The sequence below is a fragment of the Xyrauchen texanus genome, chromosome 4 (assembly GCF_025860055.1).
Source record: "Xyrauchen texanus isolate HMW12.3.18 chromosome 4, RBS_HiC_50CHRs, whole genome shotgun sequence".
In the NCBI taxonomy this organism is placed as follows: domain Eukaryota; kingdom Metazoa; phylum Chordata; class Actinopteri; order Cypriniformes; family Catostomidae; genus Xyrauchen; species Xyrauchen texanus.
In genome coordinates, this window is record NC_068279.1 from 44753229 (window position 1) to 44774465 (window position 21237).

General features: G+C 38.6%; 1 protein-coding gene across 1 annotated transcript; it reads left to right on the plus strand.

Annotated features, from left to right (window-relative positions):
- Positions 1 to 6031: 6031 nt before the first annotated feature.
- LOC127642361 (protein phosphatase 1D-like) lies at positions 6032 to 20325 on the plus strand. Its single transcript, XM_052124978.1, has 6 exons — positions 6032 to 6632; positions 8462 to 8690; positions 8821 to 8945; positions 9850 to 10031; positions 10179 to 10403; positions 18043 to 20325. The coding sequence occupies exons 1-6, from the start codon at positions 6164 to 6166 to the stop codon at positions 18394 to 18396; spliced, it is 1584 nt and encodes a 527-aa protein (XP_051980938.1). The 5' UTR covers positions 6032 to 6163; the 3' UTR covers positions 18397 to 20325.
- Positions 20326 to 21237: the final 912 nt, after the last annotated feature.

Genomic DNA, 21237 nt, shown 5'->3' on the forward strand with positions numbered 1-21237 from the left:
ATAAGAGTCTGTGGTGGGCTGTGCATTTTAATTCTAGGCCTTCATTGTGATTCATGCCATTAAGAAAACACAGTTTCACAATGAATAAGACACCCTATGCCTTTAATTAAGACACCCTATGCAGCTAATTAATAATACCAATTGACATTTTTAAAACACGTCCACACATGAAAGCCAGAACTTGAAACGACACTTAATGCTCAAGCAAGACTCATTTTAACTGCAGTATGACTGTTTTGTGAAATGAACGTCTCCCGAACAGACATTCAAAAATCATAATTTTTAATATGAATCTAATAAAAAGGTCTATAATACCTGGAATAATCTAATAATATTCGCGATTTAAATGTTGTTGCAATAAATGTTGTTTTGTCAGGGTATGCGGGTTATGCAGCGTTCCATTTAAGTTGGATGTGGGATATTCCTACTTGATATCTCAGAACATAAAAGGCATTTCATTCCCTGATATTCGGAACTGCAACACTCCCGTTAGTTTAGCAGGAGTTTGACTCTCATTAGAGATGTCTCCTAGCAACCCAACTGATAAACAGTGCTGCAGCCCTAGCATTTGTGCTTCAGGTGTATGATTATCAAAAGAGATTATAATGTTTTATACACCTGTTTCGCTGGCGTTTGTAAAACCAGCTTTAAAGTCATGTAATGTGGAAACAAACTAATTTATACTTGACACATGTTAGGCCAGCAGAGAAGGCTTTGCTGGGCCTGAGTATTCGCCACTGATAAGAGTCCAGTGGTTAAATCAATGTCCTTTGAAGTGATTCAGTCGATTTTGGATAAGAACAGCCCAGTATAACTCCTTCTACATGATAAATCATGACATCTGCAGTCTCCTTGGTGATCATGATTTCAATCTTATTTACACTCGGTTTGGGCCATCTAGCGCTCTGTGCATATGTCAAACACTAGGAAGTGTAATCGAGCTTGAAATCATGATTGTGCCTAGAAACTGCAATTTTGTGAAAAGAGTTATATTTTGGACTGTGCTCGCCCTAAACCAATTGGATCGCTTCAGAAGATTTGGATTTAACCACTGGAGGTATATGGATTTCTTTTAAGCTGACTTTATGTGCTTTTTGGAGCTTCAAAGTTTTGATCACCATTCACTTGCATTGTATGGACCTACAGAGCTGAAATATTCTTCTAAAAATCTTCATTTGTGTTCTGCAGAAGAAAGTCACACACATCTGGGATGGCATGAGGGAGAGTAAATTATTAGAGAATTTTCATTTTTGGGTGAAATGTCCCTTTGATATTAACAGTATTTTCAGGTGTTTACCAAAAAGTTTTAATGCAAATCTTACACTGTGTCCTAACTGTACGTGTATTGATAAAGCAAAAATCTGTCAAATGTATCTCTTCTACATGTAGGAGTTTTTGTCCTAACCAGCCATCAGTTTCTATTTCTGCAGCATTGCACTGGGTAGTCCTGCCCACTGTGAACTTTCATTGGTCCAAAATCCAAATTCTCATAACAGTACATTAAGCATCAGTTGTAATTGCCTGAGATTGTGCTGCATCGTGCAGAATTATCACGTTGAGTGTGGACAGACAAATAGCTTGTCGCTAGAATCTGATCGCAACACGTCTTGTTAGGACACGCTTTTATTGTTGAGTAGATTGAGAAAACTGTTTGCCGGTACTCAGGGTTATCTTTCATTGTCATGTTTAGTTTTGGTTTATAGAGCATCTGACATGAGCCAGACATTGACAGTCACAGATGTAAAATGTTTATGTAAATGTACAACTAAATAATGCAGTATTAATATATGTTATGTGCGATACAAAAAAAAAACTATTCATGATTTCTAGAACTCTCATGAAACACAGGAAATTGTCAAATATAACCATTGTTCCCACAGTCAACTATTTATTTTAGCATGACTTTTCACTTATGTTCACTTTATGTTAACATTTCACTTAGTACAGTAGAAATGTTGTTTATTGGGAAACTGTTCAGATGTTTAGTTCAGTTGGACTGTGCTAATGACAAGTTCATGTTATCAAAAATCCTGTAATTTTTTGATGCCTTTTGCATTCTTGTATAAATGCTCAGAAATGGGAACGTATTGAGAGAATGCAGTATTGTACGAGCCATTTAGAGCATTGGTTCTCAACCTGGACTCCAAGGCCCCCCATTGTTGGAGAAAATATTTGAAGTTCTCCCATGTAGGCTATACGATGTTTATATTATTGTTATAACTTGTGATTCCAGAAATGTCTAAGACTGTATATTCTTCATAAAAAGCAAGCTGATGAATTATAATAATTATATAAAGATTATAATAATATCATGTTTTAAATAAATGGTAAATGGTCTGCACTTATATAGCGCCTTTTTAACCTTAGTGGTATTCAAAGGGCTTTACACTGCGTCTCATTCACCCATTCACACACCAATGTTGGCAGAGCTGCCATACAAGATGCTAGCCTGCCATTGGGAGCAACTTGGGCTTCAGTGTCTTGCCCAAGGACACTTTGGCATGTGGAGTCGTGTGGGCCGGGAATCGAACCACCAACCCCGTGATTAGTGGCCAACCCGCTCTACCACCTGAGCCGCAGCCATGGCTTAAAATCATTTTAACAGATCTTGAGGCCCCCTTGTGGGCCCAGACCCCCTGGTTGAGAACAACTGCATTGGAGGAAAGGGCAGGATTTTTTTTTTTTTTTTAGCTCTTGCTACTAAGGAGCCCCTGAGGGTTAACTGCTCAATACTACAGAGCCCCTGTCCTTTTAGAGTTCACGCAAATTCACCACTCATTAATTTTCACATGCAAATTAGCTTTGCGGCGAACTCACTGCCATGGCGTTATTATCCGATGATGTCATCACTGTACTGGTACTGCCACATTACTTTTGTAAGGGATCCCAAAAGCTCTGTGTAACACTGCAGGTTCAGCAGTTGTGACCAATTAGGTTTGGTTGTCTGGGAATCTGTTTACTTGCTAATATAATTAGTGTGATGTGTTTTACAAGCAGAGTTTGCACATTTAATGACAATTTTCTAAAATAATACTGTTAAATAATACTAAGACTATAATCTCTCATTATTTACTCAATCTTTTGTCATCTCAAACACACATGACTTTCATTCTTCTGTGGAACACTAGTTATTTTGATGCAGAGATGTATTTTTGAATCGGATCGCTTCAGAAGACATGGATTAAACCACTGGAATTGTATTGATTACCTTTATTCTGCCTTTATGCCCTTTTTGGAGCTTGGAATTTTGGACACTGGCTTGCATTGTATGGATATAAGCACATCATATATACTTCAAAACATCTTATCTGTGATGTTTGTACTCCACAGAAGATAGAAGGTCAAATGTGCTTGAGATGGCATAAAGCCGAGTAAACAATATACATTTTTGGGTGATCTTTGGGTTTAAGTCTGGGCTTTGGCTGGGCCACTCAAGGACATTCACAGAGTTGTCCCGTAGCCACTCCTTTGTTATCTTGGCTGTGTGCTTAGGGTCATTGTCCTGTTGGAAGGTAAACCTTCAGCCCAGTCCGAGGTCCTGAGCGCTCTGGACCAGGATTTCATTAAGGAAATCTCTGTATTTTGCTGCATTTTGCTTTCCTACAACCCTGACCAGTCCCCCAGTCCCTGCAGCTGAAATGCTTCACCGTTGGGATGGTATTGCACAGGCGATGAGTGGTTCCTGGTTTCCTCCAGACATGATGCTTGGAATTAAGGCCAAATAGTTTGTTTCATCAGACCAGAGAATCTTGTTTCTCACAGTTTGAGAGTCCTTTAGGTGCTTTTTTAATGCAACTTCCAAGCAGGCTTTCATGTGTCTTGCACTGAGGAGAGGCTTTCATCTGGCCACTCAAGTTTCTCCCATCTCCACACATGATCTCTGAAGCTCAACCAGAGTGACTATCGGGTTCTTGGTCACCTCTCTTACCAAGGCCCTTCTTCCAAGATTGCTAAGTTTGGCTGAGTGGCCAGCTCTAGGAAGAGTCCTGGTTGTTCTTCCAATCTTCTTCCATTTAAGAATTATGGAGGCCACTGTGCTCTTGGGAACCTTCAATACAGCCAAAATTGTTTTGTAGCCTTCCCCAGATCTGTGCCTCGACACAATCCTATTTCTGAACTCTGCAGTCTGTTCCTTTGACCTCATGGCTTGGTTTTTGCTCTGATATGCATTTTCAGTTGTGAGACCTTATATAAACAGGTGCAGGGCTGGACTGGGAAGAGAAATCAGCCTGGGATTTTACATGGCAACTGGCCCAAAACCGACCCGCTCGGTTCTCCCGATGGCCAGTCCGCCCCTGATCGGCCCCCTGGGAAAATGCCCAGTATGCCAGATTACCAGTCAAGCCCTGGACAGGTGTGTGCGTTTCCAAATCATGTCCAATCAATTGAATTTTCTACTGGTGGACTCAAATCAAAGTGTAGAAGCATCTGAGATTTTAAAGAGTTTCAGAGATTGGCTACGTCTGCAGGGATAACAGTGGTATCATAAATTGTGCTTCTTTAGCTCAGATCACAATAAAAACTAACCATATAAACCTTTAAAGACAGGCCTAATATGAGCTCCGAGGTTGTTCATCGATGCCATATGCTTCCGCTGAAGCCATCAGTCTGTTATTTTAACGTCATTGTTTAGAAATCATGTTTAATAGCACAGTTGCTGGTGAACCAACTACCCATGATCCTGATGGGGAAAATCCACCAATCAGAGAACAATGGCCAACGAAGCCCACGAAATGAGCCCTTGAGAGACCACCCACTCCCATGATGCGCTGTGAAAGACTCAACAGAGTCGGCCCCATCACCCTCAAACTACTTATACATAAAATACTGTGCAAAACTTTTAGGCACTTGTGAAAAATGTTGCATAGAGAGGATGTCATCAAAAATAATGGCATATGTAGTTTTAATATATAAATTAAAGTTATTCAAAGTCTAGTGAACATAAAAAAGCTAAATCAATATTTGGTGTGGCAACCTTTGCCTTGTATGTAAAATATATCTATATTTATAATCAACAATTTAAATACAACAGTTTTATATATTGCCATTTTTTTATTATCAAAAGTACATTATTTGCAATGCTTCATGGGATTTGTAGTTTGTGCACTCATGAAAGATGGTTAATACACAGCCTTGTGTTTTTGTCTGATTTTCAAATTATTTTTGCCTCAAAACTGATTCACCGCAGAGCTAGTTGGTTTGGTTAATGGCTTATAACTCTTTTATGGATGATTATATAAAATGCCAATGCAAAAAAAATGAATGGGAAAAATACTTTTGGAACCCATAAGGCTGAAAAAGTGGGCAGGGATTGTTTTGCTCATCCAGACGTCATCCCAGATGTGTGTGACTTTCTTCTGCTGAATACAAATTAACATTTTTAGAAGAATATTTAAGCCCTGTAGGTGTATTTAAGTGAATGGGTACCAAGACTTTGAAGCTCCAAAAAACACATAAATGCAGCATAAAAGTAAACCACTCCAGTGTTTTTATCCATGTCTTCAGAAGTGATATGATAGGTGTGAGTGAGAAACAGATAAATATTTAAGTCCTTTTTTTTTTTTATACTATAAATCTGTACTTTCACGCTCTTTTGCAATTCACATTCTTCATGCATGGCACCTACTGTCAGGCTGTTCAAAGGTGGGGATTTATAGTAAAAAGGACTTCAATATTTATCTATTTAATAACTTCTGAAGATATGGATTTAACCACTGGTGTCGTATGGATAATTCTGTGTTTCTTTTATGTGCTTTTTGGAGCTTCAAAGTTCAGGTCACCATTCACTTGCATTGTATGGACCAACAGAACTGAGATATTCTTCTAAAAACCTTCACTTGTGTTCTGCAGAAGAAAGTCATAGACACATCTGGGAAGGCACGAGGTTGACATTTTTGGGTGAACTATACTTTTAAACCCGGAAAAGTAGTTTGGTCTCTGCTAAACTGTCTCTGATTGTACCGACAGTCCTGTCCAACAGATGGCGCTCTATCGCTCAGTACTTTCCTACGAGACTGAGACGGACAAGAAGAAGTCGGGCAGTTTAGAAAATAAACGAAAGGCTAGCTCGAATTAATAAATGTTCTCAATTTTCACAAAAATATTTTAAGCATGATTTCGCAGTCTTTAGGTTGATTTATTAACGAAGACTTTCAGATCGGCCATGAATCCCGACCTATCGCTGCGCGTGAGCGTATTCTCCGAACAAGGAGGGCGGAAATACATGGAGGATTTAACGGAGGTGATCGTGGAGCTCGAACCGACCGACGACGAGCTGCAAGCGGCTGGACACACCGGTGCAAAACCGGACCAAGAGCCTGACTCCGGAAGCTATCCGCTGTACTGCACAAACAAGCCGTTTCCCTTCACTGTAACTTGGAGTAACACACTGTCTAGTGACGGCACGGAGGAACCCGGGACTGAACCGGCGGCACCGGACAGCAGGAGATCGGTCGCGTTCTTCGCCGTGTTTGACGGTCACGGCGGGCGAGAAGCAGCACTGTTCGCTCGAGATCACCTCTGGGACTTTCTCAAGAAGCAAAAGGGCTTTTGGTCGAAGGATTACAGGAAAGTTAGCGCCGCAATTCGCAAGGGCTTTATCGCTTGTCATCATGCTATGTGGAAAAAGCTGCGTAAGTATTTTTCCCCATGTAAACGACGCGTTGACATTACAGTTTGTTTTTGAGTGTCTGGCTTTTGGCGTTGTGCGCAGCTCTGATTATTTATTATTTTAATAATTGTGTTATTAAAAGACCTCTATGTAGCCTATATTTACTAATGAGGTATTAGACTAAGAGTTATTCTGTTTATAAAATACACAAAAATGCAATTTGGTTGTCGGGCTAATACACGTTTTGAAATAGGGCGCCACGCTAGGTATTTACGGTTGAAAAGCGGATTTGAAAGATCACAATTTGTAGAGATATTTACCAAAGACTGTTTAGCCTAAGACAGACCACTTGCATTACATTGAATGGGAGAAACTGGAACGCCCAATATGGCGGATGTAGAAAAGGAAGTCCCGCCTTACAGGTGAAAGAGACAATCAGTTATAAGATGCACACCGCCTGTCAATTAACTCTAGAACGAGCATTCACATTAGCTGAGCCAGCCTAAAATAAATAGTGATAATTTGGTCTTTTCCCAATCAAGTAGATAGGAGCTCTACATTTATGCTGCCCAAGTGCATTACAAAGATGACCGCCAAGTGGACTCACTTGCCTAAAGTGACATTGGTTTTAATTAAATATAGGTAGTCAAACAGTTCTCTTTTTGATGGCTTTGGGTTAACGAACAGCTGCGCGAACCTGCTGATAAATAAAACCAATTCACTTTGGTTTCGTATGGTTACGGTGAACAAAAGTATCTCATTTGGTATCCATTGACCTATAATAGAACATACAAGTCAGTATAGTTGACTGTAAATTTACGCACCCTCATGTTGTTTTAAACTGGGATGACTTTCTTCCATAGAAGACAAACAAAGATATTTTTCAGAATGTTTGCAGGCTGCTCTTCTCAATATAATCAAAGTGAATGGTGACTGGGACCACCAGGATTTTAAAAAGCTCCATAACATTAGTACAAATGTAGTCCATACAACCCTACACTATATTCCATGACTTCTGAAGCCATGCAACAGCTTTGTGTGAGGGGAAAAACTACAATTCAAGTCATTTAGCTGAAATTCCTTCCCTCTGCTGCATCACAATATAGTCCTTTAAGACTTAATTTGTTCCTTTGTGTTTTTTTAAAGAGATATTCACCCAAAAATAAAAATTCTGTCATTATTCTCTGAGCCTAATGTCTTTCTAAACCCATATGTTTGTTTTGTTTTTGTTTTTTCGCTCATGGAACACAAAAGGTGAATTTTTCTTAAAGTATTCTCAGGGTTTATTTGCCATTAAGTTAATAGAGACTCTGGTTTGTCAAGCTTAAAAAAGAGAAAAAAACACCATAAGACAGTAGTAAAAGTAATCAATATAACTCATGCACTAGATTTCAAGTCTACTGAAGCCATACAGTCGCTTTGTATTTTTAATTGAACTTTTAAGTTGTTATTCACTGTCAAATCAAATCAATGATAAAGCGCTGAAATAAAAATGGCGGCTATGTTGATAACAACAAACCTCATTGACACAGTGACATTTGGTCATGAGATGCAATGAGAGCCATTGAGGTTTGAAGTGACTGATGTAGCCACCATAATTGATTTCAGCATTTTATGCCACGGTGAACTGGTGTGACTATCTTTTGTCTGCGTATCACAAACCAAGATATTTTCATAGATGTATGATGTGTGTCCATACAATGCAAGTCAATGGGGTCCAAAACTTTCAAGCTCCAAAAAGCACATAAAGGCAGCATAAAAGTAATCCATTACTTTTTTCCACTACATCCTGCTACACAATGAAAGTGGATTGGCTAAAACAGTTGAATTAACCCTGTATCTGTTCTTTAGCTGAGTGGCCAAAGACATTAACTGGGCTCCCCAGCACTTCGGGCACTACAGCCAGTGTGGTGGTGATCAGAGGGGACCTCATGTTTGTGGCTCATGTCGGGGACTCATCTGTCGTGCTCGGCGTGAGGGAAGATCCTGCTGATAAAGTCATAAAAGCTGTGGAGGTCACACAAGACCACAAGCCCGAGCTCCCGAAAGAGAAGCAGAGAATTGAGGGACTGGGAGGCAGGTGAGGCACACTCAATGACTTTCAATTCAGCATAGAAGTTTCTTGGATAACATGCCATCTTCAAACACTTCAACTTACCAACACAGTCATTTCATAATGTCCTTACTCATTTGCCTCTTTGATTGTTTAGTGTTGTGAAAAAGTCTGGAGTGAACCGTGTGGTGTGGAAGAGACCCAGATTATCTCACAATGGCCCTGTAAGGAGGAGCACCCCGATTGACCAGATCCCCTTCCTCGCTGTTGCCAGAGCTCTGGGTAAATCAAAACTTTATTACAATGTGCAAGTTGTTGCTTTAAAATAGTATTTAGAAATATTATGCACACTTCGTTCCCTGTGAAATTTAGTCACAATCAAATTCAATATCCATTCCTTCCTCAATATTAATATAGGCCCTTAAAGGGATAGTTCACCTAAAAATGAAAATTTACTCACCCTCATGCATCCCAGATGTGTATGACTTTCTTTCTTCTGCTGAACACAAATGAAGATTTTTAGTATAATATTTCAGCTCTGTAGGTCCATACAATGCAAGTGAATGGGTGCCAAAATTCTTACGCTCTGAAAAGCACAAAGGCAGCATAAAAGTAATCCATACATCTCCAGTGGTTTTAGTCCATGTCTTCAGAAATGATATGATAAGTGGGTGTGAGAAACAGATCAATATTTAATAATTTTTAACTAGAAATTCTTCTCCTTGCCCAGTAGGGGGCAATATGCATGAAGAATGTGAATCATCAAAAATACAAGAAGATGAATGTGTGACGTTAAAGTGGAGATTGACTGAGCAGGGAGGAGAATTTATAGTAAATGTCTTATATATTGATCTGTTTCTCACTCACACCGATCATATAGCTTCAGAATCATGGATTATACCACTGGAGTTGTATGGATTGCTTGTGTGTTGCCTTTTTGTGCTTTTATGGAGCTTCAAAATGTTGGCACCTATTCACTTGCATTGAATGGACCTACAGAACTGAAATATTCTTATTAAATCTTTATTTGAGTTCAGCAGAAGAAAGAAAACTATACAAATCTGGGATGGCATAAGGGTGATTAAATGATGAGAGAACGATAATTTTAGGGTGAACTTTTCCTTTATCACAATTTAGAGATTTTTAGTGAAGCTTGGGGATATTTATTGCAAATGTGTCTGTGCAGGTGATCTATGGAGTTATGACTTTTACAGTGGAGAGTTTGTGGTATCTCCAGAGCCTGACACCAGTGTGGTGACCCTTGACCTTAGACGGCATCGGTACATCATTGTTGGCAGTGACGGGCTTTGGAATATGGTGCCACCCCAGGAGGCGGTTACTGTGTGCCAGAGCCATGATGAAGCTGTGGTACGTGCTAATTTAACAGTATACCTCTGTCATCTCTACCCCCATATATTCTGTTATTGAAAGAACTATGCATTTGATTGACTGGCATCTCTCTGTTGGTGATGGTTAGCTGAACGAGTGTGTGTGTGTGTGTTTTATACTCTCCAGGCGCCTTTCGGGATGTCAGTTGCGCGGCGGTTAGGCTGCCATGCATTGATGCGATGGCGTCAGCGGATGCTCCGTGCAGACAACACTAGCGTCATAGTTATCGCGCTGCCTGAGCCTGGCAAACCCCACCTATCTGTGCACAGAGACGAGGTGATACTCAGCCTGGCAGAGGGTCCACACTGCAACCCAAAATCAGGATCCCGATCCAACACACCTCTCATCAAGGTAAAAGAAGTAACATGTGTTAACACAATTCTCAAATAGTCTGAGACAACATAGATCTAAAGATATACAGTTAGGGCTGTCAGGATTATGAAATTTGACTGACGATTCATTCTCAATACAAATAATTGCGATTATAACGATTAATTATCTGTTTTAGGGCTTTCACGATTTTGGACGATTAATTGTTATGCAAATGTTTTCTTTATACGCCTAAAGAAGTCATTTAGTCATATTTATCCGGGATTATGTAATGAAATAGGAAAATGTGTGCTTTTCTTTAAGGCTTTAAAAACTTAATAATATTGCACAGCGGTAGAATGATATGTAAAAAAAAATTTTAAAATCAAGATATTTCTGAATACATAAAATCTGTCTCTCTTTTTGGTCTACTTTAGTCTTGGTCCATTTTACATTTACACTGTTGTATTCAGAACCCAAGCAACATAAATTGTTCAGTGTGATTATCTTTACAAAAAAATAACAGTTTAAAAAAATGTATAACTTAATTAGGAATATTCCTAACATCAGATCAATTCAAGCTTGAAGTACCACCTGCTTTCAGCAGGGGGCAGTAAGTGAAACTGTACAGACAACAAACCACATTCAGGCTTGCTTGACACTAGCGACAGCACAAGATGAGAGTGCATTCTTGCATTAGAAATGTGTTTCAAACTATATTTATCTTGACTCGGCCACTTAAACAACGCTGTGTTTGTGACATAACATGACACAACCATAGTGAGACGCTCCAAAAATCTGACATGTTACATTGATGCATCCTTAGAAAAGCCCTTATAATAAATCTCTGACAGATTTTCCAATTGCAGTTGAATGAATTGCAGTGGACTTATGCCAAAATATGCTTATGATCAATGTGGAAATAAATATATTGCTTTCCAAAGCCAATTTTTCTGTTGTCTTATCAATGCTTTACTCGTCTACCACAATAATGTAATGTATCTTAAAGTTCTGAATTATTCCATTTATAATATATTTATAATTATTTAAATATAAATACATTTAATAATTACATAATGAATCAGTGTTATTTGATGGCGTTTTGCTGCATTTTAACATGCAATTAATTGCGATTAATTTAATTAATTGGCATATCATGTAATTAATTTGATAAAACACTTTCAGCGAGTGACAGCCCTAATTACAGTTGAAGTTTACATACACTTAGTTAACTGTGCCTTTAAGTAGCTTGGAAAATGATTTCAAGCTTTTAGACAATTAGCCAATTAATTTACAATTAGGTTCTGATAGGAGGTATACTGATTTGGAGGTGTACCTGTGGATGTACATTAAGGCTTCAAACTCTGCATGGTAAATGGTCTGCACTTATATAGTGGCTTTTTAACCTTAACGGTATTCAAAGTGCTTTATAATACGTCCCATTCTCTCTCTCACACACACACACACACACACACACACACACACACACACACACACACACACACACACACACACACACACACACACACCAATGATGGCAGAGCTGGCATGCCAAAGTGCCTGCCATTGGCAGCAACTTGGGGTCTTGCCCAAGGACACTTCGGCATGTGGAGTCGTGTGGACCGGGAATCGAACCACCAACCCTGCAATTAGTGGACAACCCGCTCTACCACCTGAGCCACAGGTGCCCCGATCATGCCATTTGCTTGACATCATGGGAAAATCAAGAAAAAATCAGCCAAGACCTCTTGTGCCATCCAAGCTTGATGTGATACTCTGGGCTTAAACAGCTCACTGTGCAGCTGGATCCTGGACCTCTTGTCAGGCAGACGTCAGGTGGTTAGAATGGGTAGCAACATCTCATCACTGACCCTCAACACTGGAGCCCTGCAGGGCTGTGTTCTCAGCCCACTCCTGTATTCCCTATACACACATGACTGTGTGGCAACACATAGCACCAATGCCATCATTAAGTTTGCTGACGATATGACGGTGGAAGGTCTGATCACTGACAATGATGAAACAGCCTACAGAGAGGAGGTGCACACTCTGACACGCTGGTGCCAGGAGCACAACCTCTCCCTCAACGTCAGTAAGACCAAGGAGCTTGTGGTGGACTTCAGGAGGAAAGACAGAGAACACAGTCCCGTCACCATTAATGGAGGACTGGGCGAGAGAGTCAGCAGTTTCAAGTTCCTCGGTGTCCACATCACTGAGGAACTCATATGGTCCGTCCACACTGAGGCCGTTGTGAAGAAGGCTCACCAGCGCCTCTTCTTCCTGAGACGGCTGAGGAAGTTTGGAATGAACCACCACATCCTCACACGGTTCTGCACCAGCACTGTAGAGAGCATCCTTACTGGCTGCATCACTGCCTGATATGGCAATAGCACCGCCCACACCGCAAAGACCTGCAAAGGGTGGTGCGAACTGCCAGGAACATCATCAGAGGTGAGCTTCCCTCCCTCCAGGACATATATAACAGGCGGTGTGTGAAAAAAACTCGGAGGATCTTCAGAGACTCCAGCCACCCAAGTCATGGGCTGCTCTCACTGCTACCATCAGGCAGGTGGTATCGCAGCATCAGGACCCGCACCAGCCGACTACATGACAGCTTCTTCCCCCAAGCAATCCGACTTTTGAACACTTGATCTCTCACGATCAATAATCAGCACTGCACTTTATTAATCTTATAATCTCACACTGGACTGTCAAATATATTCTCCTGAATACAACTACTGTATATTTTTTATATACTGTATTTTTTATTTTTATTGTATGTGTATTCTATATTGTGTGTATTGTTTACTGTACATTGTATATTATTATCGTGTTGTGTAAGTATGTGTACATTTGATATGTAAATTGTGTTGTGTAAATATGTTGTTTATTGTAATTGGTATATGTCTCGTCACTGTCATGACTGCTATGTTGCTCAGAACTGCACACAACTTATTGTGAGAAGCTTGTGGGACGCTAACCAAATGTTTGACCCAAGTTGAAAAAATGTATAGTCAATGCTACTAAATACTAACAATGTGTAAACTTCTGACCCACTGGAAATGTGATGAAAGAAATAAAAGCTGAAATAAATCATTCTCTCTACTATTATTCTGACATTTGATATTCTTTTATAAAGTAAACTTTTTTACTTCAACTATATATTATATTACACAATAGTAAAATATTTATGTCCTAAAATCTGCACTTTCACACATTCATTTAAGGCTCTCTTATTTAATTCACGAGCCCTTATTTGGCAATAAATAAGACCTTTTTGTGATTCTGTTTTTAAAAATGTTTCTTCATTCTATCATCTCCACAGAAACAGAGTAAGCAGGTGTTTCCGCTGTCTCACTGCTTGTCATTAACACTGCATGTATAAACCAGCAGCGACCAAGAACATTCGTGAATGTAAAAGTAAGAGAAAAAGAAGCGAAGCGGCTAATCTTCACACGCTCTTCAGGAGCTGCTCTGAGCGTAGTCCATGGTTCGGTCAGTGAGATGGTACATTTGCAGTGCTCACATAATTCAGTAACACTGGAAAACGAGACACAAAAACGCGCCATTCATTGCAGTTTTATTTTAACTTAAAATTCCCTTATTTGGATGTTAAAATGGAATTGTAATTTGAAGTGCACAATAATCATTGTTCAGGCGATATTTAATAAACACAACAGGCCTATATACAGTACCAGTCAAAAGTTTTGTCACGCATACTCATTCTTCATTTAAAGGGGTCATGACATGGTTTTTTTTATTGTATTATTATGTTCCCTTAGGTGCAATTATAGTATTAATATATTTTTTTTTAAGAAAAACTTTTAAAATCTAGTGATTTATGACCTTTTCCCACCCTGTTTCTCATCCTCTGATTCAAACAGTCTGTTTTGGGGGCGTTTCCATTTAAGACTTCAGTGTTAACGCCCACTGTTATGATTGGCTAACGTCAGTGCCTATGTATCAATTATTGACGCCCCAGCCAGAACAATATGCAAGTAAACTAAGTAAAAACACTGTGATTATTCATAATGAATGAAATTGCGCTTTAAAAAGTAGTTTAAAGTTTAAAATAGATTACTTACAGTTTAGCGTCGTCGTTGTTCCCAGAATAGTCGGCACGGACTTATCTTTGAGCAACAGTTTTCTGGCAAAGCCAGCATCATATTGAGATTTGTTCTCAAAACAGTCATCCTTAAAATGTACAAAACAAACGCTTAAGTTAACACTGCCGTGACTGGAACGTCCGCAAAAAATAAACTGCATCCATTTTTCCCTGACGTCTGGATCTTTCGGCAGCTTATTCAGAGGTTTTGTTTGACCACAGCCAGGAACAGCACATCTGTGTGGCATCGTAATTTTCCTGTGCACAAGTAGTCTCTGTCAGAGCTCGCTGTCCATCGACTGAACACTTGTGAGGCGCACGGCGATACGAAATGAGCGTAGTTGTCTTGCGCTGGAGGCGGTCATATGCAAACGCTGTTACGTCACTTCTAACCGTCACGTCACTTCTAACCATGAATCCAGAACGAGCTGTATTTTGAGCTTGATTAAATAAATGATTCGTTTAGAATGGGGAGGACGTCTTAAAATATTAAACTTGCAGGACGTTTTAATGATACAAAGACCTCTTATATACCAAAAGATCAAGGCAAATTTGGTTTCTCATGTCATGACCCCTTTAACCAAATGTGACATGAGCCAGACTCAAGATGTGGAACGAATGCTAACCACTAGGCCACTGCTCCGAAATAATTTATTTACTAGTATGAAAATCTTTAAACTTGTACTTGCACAGACAAAAACAGGAGTTCATGAATAGCCTGAACTTCAAAAGATGTCTTTACACTGTCCAGAACGCACAACTAATCAGAACCTTTCAGATAAGACCTTTGACAGGGTTCATCTTCACGTTGGCCACACTTTGGCTCTGTGCCCACAAAAAGAGACTCGGACATGCTGTTCATCAGCCCTGCTTAGCCTGCCTTCAAGCACCTTTATCTTCTCACTTTTTTTCTCTCTCTCTTTCTTCGCCTCCCTATTGAGGCCTCCATTGTCAGAGCGGTTCCGATGGAAGCCATGTCTCCATGTTTGTTTGGCTCCAGCATGTTTGAAGCATGAATCCTCCAGCTGCTTTCGGCTGTTTTTGCTTTGGGAGAGTGGACAGATGTTTGTGTTTTCAATCCTTTTAAGTTGAGTGGATTTGAGGTTTAGGGAGTCTGCTTTGATCTTTTGTTCCTGTTTGCCTTGCTGGTGCTGTTATGATTTTGATAGAGGGGGAAATGAAATATAAAGAACAGGGCAAGAGAATGCAGAAGAGCACCATGACACTATTGTTAAGTTGTGATGAAGACCAGACGTTAGGCTCTGTTTATTTGTATTTATTTTGTCGTTTTGGGGGGTTGGTGTCCTTTTGTTTGCAGTTTGAATCTTTCCACACCCGTAACTTTCTCTTGCTTTTAACTAGAGATGGGAATCGTAAGGAGTTGAATGATTCTGGTTCTAATTCTTCTTAACAATTCTCGTGCCTTAATGGTGCTATTAATGATTCATATTTTAGAGGAAGATATGGTTAGAAATAAAAGCAATTTTATTACATTTATTTCCCTCTGCAGTTTGTTGCAAAATAATGAATACATTTAATTTCAACCAAAGGCAGTTCTAGGATTTCGATCTTATCTTATCAGCCCCCAGTGACACTATTAGATGTGCACATTTAATGCACTCAGCTCTTTAACATTGATAGTGTTTTGTTTAGTTTTTGACTGTGTTTACATTAGGATAGCCAGCTAATATACTGTACATCCAGAATATTGTCATTTTCTATATAAAACACTAATAATCTGGACTCGTGGAGTTCTCACTTCTGCCAAAGGAGCAGCCGCTGCCTTCTGCTTTGGGACAGAGGGGTCTAAATTTGAGCATTTTTAAACACTTTGTTTGGCAGTTTAACATTATGACCTCATGCTGAGGAAACTATAGGTGAAGTTACTTGTGCTTCCAAGTATAGAGGATGCATTTGAAAGATTTGTGAATGTATTAAAACATTAAAAGTAATAAATGCCCTGAGTATTACACATTTCGTTTTTCGATTTATCGTTTTCAGTATTTTTATTGTTATGAATTTCTTGATTTTTAACAAAGACTTTTGTACATAGGACATGTTTTGCCCCTTATATTAAGAATCAGTGAAAAGAAGTAACTTCTCTGACTGAATCATTTTTGATTTGCTAAAAAGTACTCACTTATCAGGAATTGGACTACACTGGTCGCACTGTAGATTTGAACGAGCTGTAGCGGCTGCTTAAATATGCATATAGTGATTTTTCCCAGCATGTTACAAAGTTATTAATTCACATTTTAACTGCAATATTTATATAACCCTCATTAGTGTTAACATAGTGTTAACTTGCTTCATTCGTGAAACAAAATTATATAATAAAAGAAAGAACAACTGCCAAGTTGTCTTATATTACACATATACGTGTATATATATATATGTCAACATGTCACAAAATGTTTACCCTCAGTGTTTATAGGCAAAAACTGAACTGAACGGAAAATTTGGAAAAAGTTTTTGAGAATGACACATTTGGTCTGTTCTTCACATAAATCTGTTGTGTGACTTTAGAAAACATGAAACACAGCACATGAGCCATATGGACTACTGTTTACGGACCAAGTTATGAGTGTGTTTTAAGGGAGCACACTACAACTGCACATCAATTTCATCATGAATGTACGAAGAATTGTTACTGTGAGAGTATGTAGTTAAAGATGCACATTGAGATCTGATGTACTTGTAATAAGTGGTGTTTTATTTTAAATAACAAAGAATTTGTTTTAATGACATCTCAAGCAAAGTCCTTGAAAACAAACAAAAAATGTGCTTGAAAAGTCAGTGAAACTCATTTAATTGAACTTTAAAGCATCTGTACGAACGACATGGATTATCAGTATTACTGAGTATTGCTTTTTTGTGTAAAAAAAACTTTGTTGTGTAACTTGTAGTTTAGCTAACTACTTTTTTAAAAGGGTAGCTTGACTATAATTCAATTGACCCTTTGCTAAGCCCCGCCTTAAACGCTTCTGACCAATCCTGTCTTAGCAACTGTTGCCCTGCCGTCGTTACTCTGACAAGCGTTTGCTATTTTACAATGGCAGCCTATGGAAGTAATGTGTGTGAGTACTTTTAATTATCAAAATAATCCAAAACAAGAACAGCTCTGTTCACTTACGCTAATGTTTTTAGATGTGTAATCGTTATTAAATGAAGTTTTTCTCTTTTCAAGTGACTAATAATCGTTTGCCTTGATTCTGATTCAGTCTCCACAGTTTTTCAATCAAATGAATGTGCAATTTAACAATGTCTTTTATAAAAACTTTTATTAAATATGCATAAAAATGTCACTCTTCATACCAGCCCATGTAAAAAATATGATCCATTCCGTTTCGGAGAATATTTTGCCAAAAACCACGTTGTGCACGGCAATCTCCCATTCATTCCCATGGGGAGTTCTGCAGAGCTTGTCAAAGCGAGCAATTGTAGTCAAGGGAGGCGGAGCTTAACAAAAAATCATTTGCTTTGGATTATCTTCCCCAACACTGCGTATAAGACGTTTTTGTATAATAATGAGAAACTGATAAAACACAAAATGACCATGTCTTTTCCCCTTTACAGGCTCCGGATTCAGACCTGTCCTCAGCCAGCAGTGAGTCTTTGCCGGCCCTGGAGAGGAGGAACGGTCTATCAGGAGTCAGTCTCAGTGCAGAGCCCCTTTTAGAGGAAAACCTCCCTTATGTTGAGCTCAGTGACAGAGCTGCCTTGACTGTGTGCCCCACTGAGGGCAACCGGACCCTAGAGTCCCCACAGGATGGGTCCAGGCCGATGGGGAAGAGGCCCCGACGCAGCCTACTCAGCTCCCGGCGAAGGACTGAACGCTCCGCACCCAAACGCAACAGCACCAAGAGTTCCAAACGCACACCCAATGTCTCTATACTACAGCATCGCAAAGCAACTCTCTGTGCATGCTAAAATCCTCCATTGGACACAAACTAAGAGATGTGTACAGATGGTCAATCTACCTACATCATGGTCTCTTATATGCTGCATTGTCAATAGAATAAATAACCGCTATTGCTTGTGTCCATGTTTTGAGGATGTGCCACTGTTTCTGTTACGTCTTTTTGGAGTGCTTTCTTTGTTCTTAAACATTTTTGCTGTTCATGGATCTATTCTGGCATTAAGATCTTTTCCATATAAAATAATAGTTTCTCTGAGAACATAAACAGCTCTGAGAAGAATCTTTGAGTTGTCATCGTGTAATTACAGCAATCCTTCACAATGTGAAAGCTGCATTATTCTCTGATTTTGTCGTCCAGTTTTGTTTACATAATTGTTTTTCTTCCTTTCACTTTTAATGGGTTAAATATAAGAAAATCAATCCAAAACCTTTTTAGCTTTTAGAGGATATTTTATAAAAGCAAAGACTGCATATCACTCCTAAATGGTATTTTTTAACCTCCCCTTAAATTAAAGAACAGCATTATTCAAGTACATCTTTTACATTCATGAATTGCTTAAGAGGTGTACAGAGTTTCTGAAAAGACCAAATTATTGGAGGTATAACAATATATATTTTTGTACTTGTTATATTTGTTTTTAATTTTCAATATACCCAATTTATTTTCTTGTCCCATGATGCTGGTGTGCACAATTGCCTGTTAATATACATTATTTGTTCATTAACTATTTCTATTAGTGTTTCATATGTATTTATTAGCATTGTCGTGTTAAAATTCTTTTCTAATTTTTAGTTGCTCCATTTTTCATTTTCAGAGAGCATGACATGAAACTTGATAATGACATAATCAGTGTCAAATCTCAGATTGCAAAGCAAATGTATTTTTTAATGTACTAAAAAAGGGGTTGGGATTGCATGTTCATATTACCATATGAATGAAGACCAGTCATATCCTTTAAAGGGATAGTTCACCCAAAAATGAAAATTCTCTCATCATTTTCTCACCCTCATGCCATCCCAGATGTGTATGACTTTCTTCTGCTCAACACAAATTGAGATATTACAGCTCTGTAGGTCCTTACAATGCAAGTGAATGGTGACTAGAAATCTGAAGCTCCAACAAGCACATAAAGGCAACATACAAGTAATCCATACGACTCCAGTGGTTTAATCCATGTCTTAATCTTTCTAACTCCCAAGTGTGGGTGAGAAAAAGGTCAAAATGTAATAAATCATTTACAATAAATCTCCACTTCCACATTCTTCTTTTGTTTTTTGGTGAATTGCATTGTTCGTCACCTACTTGTCGGGCTGGTCAAAGGTGGGATTTATTGTAAATAGGGATATTGATTTATCTTTTCTGTTATCTTAATATTGATCTGTTTCTAACCCACATCTATCACTTCTGAAGACATTCATTTAACCACTGGAGCCGTATTGATTACTTTTATGATGCCTTTATGTACTTTTTGGGGCTTCAGTGTTCTGTCCACAGATCTCTTGCATTACAGAGCTAAGATATTGTTCTAAAAAATCTTTATTTGTGTTCTTCAGAAAAAAAAGTCACATCTTGGATAGCATGAGAGTGAGTAAATAATGAGAGAATTTTTAGTTTTGGGTAAACTATCCCTTTAATGCTGCCTTTTTGTTTAGTAACTGTTGTATGATCGGACCCAAAATTTCTTCTGTATTTCAATATTGTTTGATTATTTACTATCCTTTTATATCAATGTAATGCTGATAACATCTTCCAACACCAGTTACAGAGCTAAAGTTAAGTAATGTGTGGTTATATACTTATATATAGAGGTGTTTGCCAGACTGTACAGCACATTTTTACCAGGTTGTTTGTTGCCCCATGTTTGAGACATTGTCTTTGGTTGAAGATTTTCTAATAATATGTCAAGGTTAATGTTAAAAATGGAATAAATGGTATTAAACTTTTTAATCCCTAGATGTGAACCCTTTCATTTTTGCTGTGGTGGAGGTCTTGGTTCAAGTAATTCTTGTGGTGTTAAATGACAATAGCACCAGTGCATTTGCTGGATTTTACTCAAATAAATTAAAAGATCCCAAAGAAAGAAGAAAAAAGGATATTAATCAAATGTATTAGGGCTTCTCTACTAGGCCCTAAATGAGATAAACAGAATATCTAGAAACGCTTTATTTACAGAGTCCTTGTTAAAAGTGTAATTAAATAAGTACTGTGTAGTAAGGAATGGAACAACATATATTTTACACATACCTATGCAACAGAATTTACACACATACCAATCAGCCACAACATTAAAACAATCTGCCTAATATTGTGTAGGTGTACACAATAACACACCCCTCGTGCTGCCAAAACAGCAACAACCCGTATCTCAGAATAGCATTCAGAGATGATATTCTTCTCACCACAATTGTTCAGAGCGGTTATCTGAGTTATTGTAGACATTGTCAGTTCAAACCAGTCTGGACATTCTCCGTTGACCTCTCATCAACAAGACGTGATGTGAACATTAACTGAAGCTCCTGACCCGTATCTGCATGATTTTATGCACCGCTGCCACATGATTGGCTGATTAGATAATCGTATGGATGATTGTTGGTTTGAGTATTTCTGTTTAACTGCTTTCTTCTGTGGAACACAAAAGATGTTTGGCAGAATGTTAGGGACTGATAGCTCAGTCACCATTCACATTCAGTTCATCTTTTTTTCATACGTTGAAATTGAATGGTCACCCTATCAAGCTCACACAACATTAGTCAACAAGGTAGTCAGAAACGTTTAAACAACATGAACACAAGGTAATCCTTATATCATTGACTGAGACAGTTTTCAAACGTATAACTTTTACTGAAATGTA